The sequence below is a fragment of the Orbicella faveolata genome, unplaced genomic scaffold, assembly GCF_042242905.1.
Source record: "Orbicella faveolata isolate gen_17 unplaced genomic scaffold, um_ofav_v1 contig_36, whole genome shotgun sequence".
In the NCBI taxonomy this organism is placed as follows: Eukaryota; Metazoa; Cnidaria; class Anthozoa; order Scleractinia; family Merulinidae; genus Orbicella; species Orbicella faveolata.
In genome coordinates, this window is record NW_028301565.1 from 1,186,207 (window position 1) to 1,197,500 (window position 11,294).

Sequence of the window (11,294 nt, forward strand, 5' to 3'; positions counted from 1 at the left end):
AGGCTCGTGTTTTTATTTGTCGTATTGCTCCGTATTGCTGAACATGGCGGAGCCTTTTAGACGTGCACTGCGACTCTTCTCGGCTAGTTTGGGGCCCCGGAGGACATCAAAGTCATTCAAGCTTATTTGCCAACGGAACGTAAGCCAAGCTCAAGGCTCCGATGCTAGGAAACTTCGTGCTATGGTAAGCTAATGTCCGTGTTATGGTACAGGCCAGTTCTCAACAAAAAAAGTTTCATAGTTTTTTACAAAACAAACAGTTGCAAATAAAACTGCCGCTTGAAAGCTTTCGGTTGAATGGTCGCACATGAAGTTTAATCATCATATAGGCCTCGAGACAGAAAAACAACCCTTTGTTAGCCCAGTACCTTGTAGCCCGGCGTCGACAAAAGCTGGATCGGACCGGACCATATCACGGATCGGATCAAGGAAAAAAATTCAAAATTCAAAATTCAAGATTCAAAATTCAAAATTTTGTTGAGCAAATTACACTAGAGTGACTACTGTGAGCAGAACGTTTTATTTAATTCAGCTGTGATATTCCTTTATTCTTTTATAATATCAAGCCAACTGGGAGCTGGTCACAGATGAATATTTTTCAGGCTGTTGGGTTTTGATTGCGATGATCAATCATGTCTTCATATCTTTCTCCGCAGTTCAGATAAATGATATTTCGTATATTCGCTTGCATCAAAGGTAAACTGTCATGAAACGAGTCAGCATGGTAATAATAGGACGAACGTATGAATCGAGACACAAAAACTAAAAACACTAAAAAAATTAAACACCTGATGATTTCAAACAATTTCTGGTCCGTTTCTGGGACAGGTCTATACTTTTACAAGATGTGAGTTTGGAATGCGATATTTCGTACTGGAATAAAATGAAACAAACCATTTGTATTTCAAGGAAATATAGCTGTTTTACAAAAAAATTATAGGAATAACATCGATAGTGTGAACGATAATGCAACCCGAGAATAAACAACATTTTAGGAGTTACGTCACGAGTTTTAGAGTCATTTTTAGGGTCGTAAAGAGTTGCCTTTATGTGGAATAAAACCTAAAATGATCGTGTTCTAGGATAGAAAGCACTTAAGAGGCAAGAACAAATCAAAACGGAATGAGGATCATTAAGGATGGCAAAGATTAATGAGGATTGCAAATGACAAACTTGAAAAACTAGGCTAGTTTTTTCAAGATGCGCAAATCGTGACGTAGCTCCTCTAAAGCAAGTCATGTCCTTAAGCTTTTGTACATAAGCTTTCTCATTAACTGTAACGCTAACTGTAACACTCACATCTGACACGAAAAAGTAGCCGAGAATTAGCTACTGATACTAACAACAATTTCAAAAATGAGAATGGGAGGTTCACCCAAGCTTCGAGCCAACTAATGTTCAAATATAACTACATCTGCCTGTTCATTACAATTTAAATTTGTCCTAAATTAGGCGCTTATGTGGTTTTTTAAATGACCTGTTGTCATTCTCTGTAATTAACATGTCATTGCGTCAAATTCGGGATTCTTATTTTTATTTATAACATAACTAAAGCAAAGCGTGCGCTCTGATTGGTTAATTTAGCGTCTATTATTTGCCCATGGGTGTATGCTGCTGACGTGTGTGCTAATGTTTACAGAGCAAATCTTTTGACAGACATTGTTTCCAAAGTAATGGCCGACATTCTTCTGCCAGAAATGCGAAACTGTCTTCACAGTTGTCTGAAGATGAAACTTTTTTGAGTTACTGGTGTGCAGTCGGTTGTCATGAATGAATTTTCGCGCGCTTGTTTTCTCTTGTCATGTAAGACTACTACTTCTACTTCTACTTAGCTTCTTTGTGCCTCTTGGCACATAAGGCCTCAACAGAATGCCTCCAATTTTCTCTGTTTGCTGCAGCAGCTCTTGCCTCATCCCATGTACGCCATCCTGCACTGTTCCTCTCTCTCTCAACTGTTCTTCGCCAGGCTATCGCCTCGTGCGACTCTTACGCTTCTTTCGTGCTTAGCAACCTCCTGCGTGCATCCGTAACTCAATAGTACATGCTATGACGTTTACCATTTGTTAATCAACATATTTTAGTTTTCTGCTTTTATTTTTTATTTATTATGATCTTATAAACGATTTGATTGTTTTTTTTCTTTAAAACTTTTTTTTTTCTGTGATCCGATCTGTGATCCGATCCGTGATCCGATCCGTGATCCGATCCGTGATCCGATCCGCGATCCGGTCCGCGATCCGGTCCGTGATCCGGTCCGTGATCCGGTCTGGTCCGATTCTGATTTTGTCGATGCCGCCTTGTAGCCTGTAAAATTGTAAGGTCCTCGAGGAAGGAAAGGAGTATTTTTGATCACTTGGACTGTGCCAAGTTACATTTATCTGTTCAAGTAAGTTGTTATGGCTAGATTGTAGAATACCGGGCCACTCATTTACATCTCATTGAATTTGAATGGTTCCTTTTGTTTCTATATGCTTCGTTCTTAGAAGTGTCGAGTGATATGCTAATAAGTGGCCCGATATTGAAAAATTGCTCCATTTGGATCATTTTATGCTCGTAACACAGAATTATGCAATCCTTTTAATTTATTCATATCATTTTTTTTTTTGCTGAGGGGAAGCTGAGCACCAGTAGTTTTAACAACAATCATTAATGGTCTGTTTTTCCTATGTGGTGTTTTTATATAGACTCTGGGACAGATCCAGCGGGGTTCAGAAGGTTCGGTCAAACCACCTAAATTAAGACAAATGAGATATTATAACTTCTGACTTGGCCTCAGAATGCCAGAAAACCCATTTCTGAGGACTTCAATTTTAAACATTTTCCAGGGGAGGATGCTCCTGCAACCCCATAAAGGGGACCATCCATATCTCAAATCCCCTTTGAAAAATCTTGTATTGGTCCCAGAGACTTATATTAAGTCACATCTGATTGTTTATAATATCACAGGATTTTGCTTTGGTTCCTGTAGGTTGTGGGTCTGGGTAATCACAGTCTCCCGGACACTCGACACAGTGTTGGGATGCTTGTGGTGGACTGTCTGGCCAGACATTTTGGAGCCATTTGGCATTTTGACCGTAGATCTATCGGTCACTTGGCTGTGACAACTGTGGATGATCAGGAGATTATACTGTTGAAACCTACTGTGGCAATGAATATAAATGGAAGGAGTATTGCAAGAACAGGTATTGATACTGTCAGATGATTTTTAAATCACATTTTGCATGTCATTTTCATGACACCACATTTTATTTTCTGTAAAAGGACACATTTTATGTATTTGCAAACTTGTGATGTGGTAAAAAGGAAAGAAAGTATGTAATAAATTATTAATCATTAGTGAGAAAGAACTTTCATCGAGAAACAGATGTTTGAACAGAACAGATAGGAGACAGTTTCCTTTATGTTTAGAGTGACTAGTGGAGCAGTAACCTTCCAAGTGGATGTTAAGGAGGGGTGAGGGGGTTGGGGGCTGACCAAAGCACTCAGGGGATGTTAAGGGTACTTCCCACCTTCAAGGACACAAAAAAAATCGTGTTTTCTTCTATTTGACAAAATTTAAGTCAGTCATATTAAATTATCTAAAGTTTACAAAGAAAAATATTTAAAATCTCAAAAAGGGGTCGAGTTATTTAAAAAAATGTATTCAAATAAAGTTAATAAACTTGGAAGGTGTCATAATCGCTTGAATGGACAAAACTGCCAGGGGAAATTTCTCCAGCAAATGCTCATCTTGGAGCTCGTATTTCACGTTATTTGGTTCATATCGGGCATTTGTTTTTTTGTCTTTCGCTACTTTGCCCGTTTAAACGTCTTTCTCTGCAATTTGACAGCGAGATGGAAAATGTAATGCAATACTTTTCCCATTGTCATTGAAGCTAGGAGGTCCTGTTGTTCCATTGGTTTGCGGTTTCACGAGGCGAGGTAATCTCCTGGTGTGGCACAAGTTGTTTACAAACCTTTATGAGCTAAAATCGTGCATTTGATTTTGGAAGGAATACATCCACTTTGAGCGAATTTATAGAGTATGCAGATTTGATGGACTTTCGTGAAATTTCGCCAGAACATTCCAGGGATAGTTACAAATGAAAGTGTGTCTGGAAATTTGTGGCATCCATTTATGCAACACGTCTTGCATATTTTTAGCTACTTCAACTTTAGATGCAGATATCTAGACAACCAATCAGAATATCGAAAAAGCCCAACACGCTTTTGTTGATTGATGCCTTGTGAATGAGACTGTGCAGCCATTTTGCTCGTGTGGCGGCATCTGATAGCTGATAAATTCAATAGAAGAACCCTCAGTCGTTTCACTCCTTACCGGTTCCAGACACTTCCTAAAAGAAAAACATGCTTAAATTTTATTTTTATTGTAAACTATGGTTTGTAGGGGTTTTATTGAAACTGGCACGCATACGAATTTTCTCATGAAGGACACCTGTGAAGGTGGCAAGTAACTGTAAGTGGGGAATTAGTGACATTTAACAAATTGATGTCAGTTTTTCATGCATGTCTTGTTATTGATCATGAATTTCATCATAACATTGTCAAAGTAGCTGCAGATTTATAAGGCAATGGCCGAGTGGATCTGCAGACTATTTTGACAATGTCATGTCAAAATTCATTGTCAATAACAGGACAGACACATGAAAAACTGACGTCAATTTGCTTTTTACGAGAACAAATTGTCCGCTCTCGCACGTTGATGCATCGCTTAAATTATAAATTCATGTGTCTGTCTGCTTATTGATGATGAAAATTAGCCAATGAGCACGCGAGAATTTCTACAGTTATTGAAAAAATGTCAATGGCTGATATTTAGGTGGAAAGTTATTGATGCTGTTCTTAGGGGTGTGATCTTTAAAAGCATTTGGCTTTAGATTGCAGTAACGTACAGTCTACTGTGGCCCCATTCTCTCACTAGACCACTATTTATCCCAAGCATGCACCAATTAATGTTAAACTGATTGTTAGTGTCAATGTTTTTATACTACATATTTGTGTCCTCAGCTGCAATGTACAACGTCAACCCATCCAATGTTATTCTTGTACACGATGACCTTGATAGACCTGTGGGAAAATATAGTTTGAAACACGGAGGAAGTGCTGGGTGAGTCATACATGTATAATGATTGTCTATATTGTGAGCAAGAGATTGTAATGCTCATAATACCAGTTTAATACAATATCTGTTATCACTATTATACTATTTTGTTTGTTTTATATTTTCTATTTTTTATGGATGTGTGTGCTTCATAAATGAACTATTGTTGTTGTTATTATTATTATTATTATTATTATTATTATTATAATTATTAGTGTCATTGTGGGTGATTTTCTCTTGCAGCGTCCGAGTCCAAACCATGGACTTTGGGAGGCAAAGAGGGTTTCTACTTATTATTATTATTATTATCATTATTACTAATATTATTGTTACTATTATTATTATTATTATTATTATTATTATTGTTAAGCTTGAACCCTTTGACTAACACTTACATCTTTCCGTGTACATGTAGTTTGTCACTTTGAAATTTTGTGTTTCTCTGAAAAGTAAAACTACATACGTTGAGTTCATTTTTTCCAGCTAAGAGGCCCAAAAAATATAATAATTTTGCACAAAACTTAATGATTTATTTTCTTTCTAGGGGACACAATGGAGTTCGATCGGCCATTGCATCTCTGAGCTCAGATGTAAGATTAATCATATTATAAATTTTAGATCTTTAACATGTTATTTGAAACGTGTAGCAAACCATAATATGAAAATTCTGCTTATTCACGTTCAGTATACTGTATTATAGCATTATTAAATTTTCTCTTTTCTTTTGTTGGGAGAGGGGATAAACAGGGAAAATTTTTACACCAAAAGAACTTTTTTTTTATTTGTCTTAACCCTGCATCAGGGCTTGGGTCACCATCGCTGTGAGAGAGAGAGCAGTGATATGATCCCATAAATTGTCAATTGAAAATATAATTGCTCTTTTAGCAAATCAATGAAGTGGCTTACCATATTTGGAACACAACAGAACTATTAAGCACATTATGCTATTTACTTACATACCTATCTGTCCTAAATAATTAAATTTATTCATTTCAGACCTTGAAGAGGGTGCGAGTAGGGATAGGAAGGCCAGGTAAAAGAGATCATGTGACAGATTATGTCCTAAGCAAATTTGAACCAACAGAGATCCCTGTTGTGCAGGGCACAGTGGAGAAGTGCTGTAAGGTCCTCATCAATGAGCTCCAGCTATTTAGGACCCAAAGCAATGATACCAAGGATACAGAAACCAGTGAAGGGGCTAGAGTTCAGTGTCACACGCAACAGCAGTCAGTTTTATAACAAATTCTAATAACATGGTAGTTGTGGTACTAACATGCCTTCTTCTTTGATTGACGTTGTGTAGAGTACATACTGTATGTTGCATACACCCTGGATAGGTGTTATTTATATGTTTCAGCTACTGTCAAACACAGAAATTTCCAGTTTTGTGAGTTACAGGCACTTTTACTACAGGAAAACAATGAAAGTTTGACCAAGTTTGAGAGGAGTTGGGAATGCAATGTTAGGCTTTATAGTGATTCAGTCAAATGCAGTTCTGGCTGCAGGGATTGTTTATGGACATTAACTGAAGCTGCAGATTTAAAAGTCAAATGTACTGTACATTTATTGTACCATTTGAATTAGCTGGCTTTTTTCCCCAAATCTCGTTATTGAGATGGTAATGACTAAGATTAAAAGAGAAGTACTTCACTAGATAAATTTTGATGGCCTATAAATTAATTTATTTACAAGGAATATTGTATTATCAAAATAACTGAAGATAATTGCTATAGATAAAAATTAAGACAGTTTGATGCCCGTCTCCAGATCCGATCAAACTGTCGAAAGATCAACAGAAATCTTTATTTGTAGTACTCAGATATTACTATTTAATAAATTATTTACAGAATAATTGGAAAAAAATGAAAATCAAGCAGAGTAGTAGTCTCCTCCGCAGCCGTTTTTTGGATGTTACCCAACGCTCTGGGGGAGCGTTGCGTGACAGCTTTTTTTTTGGGGGGGGGGGGGGGGAGCATTGGATGACAGCATTACGTGACATCCCTCCAATAAAAAAAAAAAAGGCGGTAGAGGAGACTAGCACAGTACTGGCTGCATGTAATAACCGGCATACATGTAGCTTGATGAACCAGCAGGCAATAGTTACTGCATCTTGAGAGATCGATATTTTTTATTTTTCTTGTAAATATTGTTGTAAAAACTGTGAAAGTTTGATTAAAAGTTAACACAAGAGAAGAGGCGCTCATTTTAAATCTCTTTTGGACCAAAGAGAGTACTGTGAATTTGTGCACATGGCCTACAATTTGTCAGCTGTATTAACCAGAGTACTTTTCTGGCTAACCGGTGGGCCTGAAATTACAGTAACAGTTCAGGCTGTCAATTGAAACTTTAAAAGTTTTGAGGTAGTCATCAGCGACACCAAAGAACTTGAAGTCGTCGAAGTTTAGCTGAAATACTGAGTTACCTCGCAGGATAGTTCCTCGAAACACACTTAACCAATTTAGGACTAGAGTGCAAATGCCATACCTTATTGGCCAAAATCGATACTCTATTTCTGATACCCTGGTCCCATAGGTTTTTCTTGATGATTTTTCGCCGCATAAGAGTGGCGCGAGAGAACCGCGAAGCGGCGAACACGGAGAAAAATCAAGAAAAACCTTTGGAATGAGGGTATATTTCTGACCAGAGCGGCTAAAAAGCCATATAATACCCTTTGGTGCCGCGCATACCTTGAAGCCCGTCTAAGGGAGTAGCCCCCCCCCCCCCCCTCCCGCTTCCCATCACGGTGGGGTACGGGTGTAAACTGGCAGAATTAAAAAGTCTTCCTGATCGAGCGGCGGGAAATTGATCGCAGTGATCGTAGTGGCCACTGGATTTCGAAACCAGCCAGTGGCATTATTCTAAAAAATTCGAAATCGATTCGGGACAGTTCAATTATACCTTCTTAACGCGAAATGAAGTTGTTTTAAAAAGTAGAGCTCCGCAAATTCAACCACGAAAATACATGTTATATTCAAAATTTTCACTCTCCGAAAACGTTAGCCCAAACAGGAAACAAAGGGGAAAATGTTCCCTTGTATCCAGGAGATTTGGCCAGTGTCCGGGCCTACCGGATAATCCGAGAGAGCTGCTGTGTGTATGGTAAGGCTTGACAAAATATAAAACCCAACATAACTGACTCGTCTGACCAATTCATCTTATAAATATATGTTTCGTTGCGACAGCAAATAAAGGAAGTCTCACTTTTAGTTTCAATGCGTGACGTACGCTACGATGTTTGTGCGCCGATCAACGCGCCGATCCGAAAGGTTGCACTCGTCTGCGTTGCTAAGTTGCAGCTTTGTCCGTTTCAGTTCAGTAAAGGCTGGTTCCGTTATCTTTATTATTTCCCTATTCCCATCTACAATTATCGCTACGATAGCTACCAGAAGAGTTCAGCGGTCATTGCGATCATATGGAAACAACTAGCGATCGTTGCAACAACGACTTTCTGTCTCAAACAGGAAGTCGTAAGGTTCGCTCAACCTTTTCTGTAGCGATCGTAGCGATCGCAGCGATCATAGCCTTGACAGGGATCATATGCTGTGGTGGAATCTATTTACTAGTACTACTCGTGGGAGAAAGATTATTAAAGATCCAGAGAGATTGAATTCAAAGATCATTGCCCATCGGATTGATCGACGAGCATCGTTTGTGAGAGTATTAAAATTAAAACTATGCCTAGTTACCCGTAGTCTCTTCAGTCTTGCATGAAATACAAAAATTAATATTTGAATATGTTGTATAACAATTAAGTGGCTCACGCTCACCAAACGAAATTGGTACTAGCTTCTACTGACTGGTGTTGTAACTGAAGATCGTGACTACAAAATGAAAGCCATTCGCTGGATATTACAAAACACCGAGATAACATAGAAAGCCATTTGCCATTTTCGTTAGTTCGCTTTTATTGCAAAACCTGAAAATGATTACTAAGCATGTTCTCAACTGGCGAGAAAATCTGCTGTCGAAGCTTGCATGTATTTAGGTATCAAGAAGGGGAAGCGGGGGGAGGGGTGGGTGGGTTGCGGGAGAAGTAGATAGGTAGACTACATATGAAATATTTTAATACAAGGCTGTGTAAGGAGTTATTTATAGGTTTAAGATGAAAAACGACTGGGAAACTAAAATCAAAATAACAATGGAGACTAAATCATGCTAACAAGACAGATGAGCTATAACGACCTTACCATCTTCACCCGTGCAGGAATGGACTAAATGACAGTTCATTGTGACGTCGTTTGTCGGTTTGCGTGAGATCGGCTGCCCTGTGTACGTACCCCATGATCAGTGACATTTAAATAGTCACGTGGGAAAACAATGCATAAACAAACGAATGAGGCATGAGAAGGTACTCACCATTCATTCATTCCCTGTCGCATTCTTACAACAGAAGAAAGATGTCATCTTGTTGCTGTGGACTTGGAAGGTGTCTGCGATCATTCATTCGATCACGTTCTGATAAACATAGAAATCAGTCTTGCCCGCTGCGGGCCGCCAGGAAAGTCTATGGTAAGTCAGCCGAGAGTACCGTTCTGACACGGAAGGTATTGTAGCTTTGGCGGTTAATCCAAGACGGATTGTAGCATTCGATCGTACGTTCTAGTAAGAGAATGCTCAGGCACTCTAGTTCTTATTTTCACTGATGTTTCAACGGTAAGAATATTTTCGACTTGTTGAGCAACACTACTGCTGACGCAGAATGCGCGTCACTGTATGAAGATTTATAAAGGACTCATCAATTTTATGGCTAAGAAAAAAATATCCGCAAACATTGTACTGCAATGGAATTGTTGCGCAATAAGTGTAGTGGAAGAACCGTTAGTGTTATGGCTTTGTACCGGTGTATATTTGCGCTGGAAAGTTTAAAGTCCTGCTGATCCAGCGGCGGGAAATATTTTCAGACTACGACACTCAGGAAAATATGGCGGGAAAAGGAGACTTATTTGACGGACAGGTGTCAAGTAAGTTACAATGACTTCATTTCCGGTCCATTTGCGTGGATCATATCTAAAAACAGATAACGTCACGAAACCTCGGGGATTCTTGCGATAAATTTCACGGTGAATATGAAAATTAGAAATATTCTATGGATTGTATAGCTAGATTATCTTTCCCTCCAGCGAATGAAAGAGAGACGACAGAAGTTGAAGGAACACGACTCGCGTCCCCGCGTGTCCTACATTAGTATTTTCAGAATTTAGTTTGGAAGAGACTGCTCGTTGCTTGGATGTTTTAAAAACAGTTAACAAATGCCGTGTTTGCGATCCACAGTTCCAGTCCAGTGCACTGATCATGATGAGCCGCAAATGCTGGAGCGGAGTTTGGATCACATGCGTAAGTCAGCTGGCGGGCTGCAGCTGAAACGGGCCTACATGGTGTACATGTACGAATGAAGAAGAAAAGCACGGCAAAAGTGGAAGTGGCGGACAAAATTCAATTGTTTTTTTTTTTCGGCGGACAACCGGGATCCAGTATGCCACGAATAATTTTAAAGACTTTATTTTTGTTTTATAGCTTTTTGGATCTAAATATTGTAAAAGTATTTTGAAGTATTTGTAAAGATCTAAAGATCTATTTACTCGCAGTGAACTAGCGGCAGACTTTTTCTCCGTTGCCTGTAACTTTTAACAATGTTTAACAGAAAATAGACTTAATGCCTAATTGCTATTTGTATTAATGTAAACTGTGCAGCTTTGAGCGTCGATATAGCAACCAATTTGGAACATTGCGCAACAGCCTGAAACACTGAAAAAAATTTAAAAAAATTAAAGTAAAATTAAATCTAAGCCGGGAGTAATACTTTATCCAATGCAGGTTAATCTGTTGAACCAAAAATATCCTGTATACATATTTGGTAAAGAAGCATCCTGTCTACTTGTGGATAGTTCCACTACAGCTTGCTCATCTATGTGCTCAAGCTAAGTTATTTATTTTTTTATTTTTTTTTTCAGTGTACACACCATTTTGTTTTTCGTCAACCAAAACTGAGTGGCTCCCAAGTATTACTTCAGAACCTAGAGAAGGGTCGCCCATGAACTTCATGCATAATAAAGCATGTTTATTGTCTCAGCCACCGTCACAGCGTTTACCCCATTCTCAGAAACCCAGGGTCAGCTGGTCGGGACGACGCGATATTTTCGGGCGACTTGATGCGTTTACCCGAGATCATTTCCACCTAGGCAAAACACAAAAC

The 11,294-nt window shown here is 38.7% G+C and overlaps 1 protein-coding gene and 1 long non-coding RNA gene across 2 annotated transcripts; both read left to right on the plus strand.

The window, feature by feature from the left end:
* The first annotated feature begins 26 nt into the window (after positions 1-26).
* On the plus strand, positions 27-7,294 carry LOC110064580 (putative peptidyl-tRNA hydrolase). The gene is made up of 5 exons (XM_089274841.1): positions 27-184; positions 2,969-3,182; positions 5,008-5,107; positions 5,646-5,691; positions 6,098-7,294. Exons 1-5 carry the CDS (start codon positions 44-46, stop codon positions 6,338-6,340), a joined length of 744 nt encoding a protein of 247 aa, XP_089130967.1. The 5' UTR covers positions 27-43; the 3' UTR covers positions 6,341-7,294.
* Positions 7,295-9,428: 2,134 nt separating this feature from the next.
* Positions 9,429-10,887, plus strand: LOC149101927 (uncharacterized). The gene is made up of 2 exons (XR_016202390.1): positions 9,429-9,610; positions 10,373-10,887. It is a non-coding gene; the product is annotated as an uncharacterized LOC149101927 (long non-coding RNA).
* Positions 10,888-11,294: the final 407 nt, after the last annotated feature.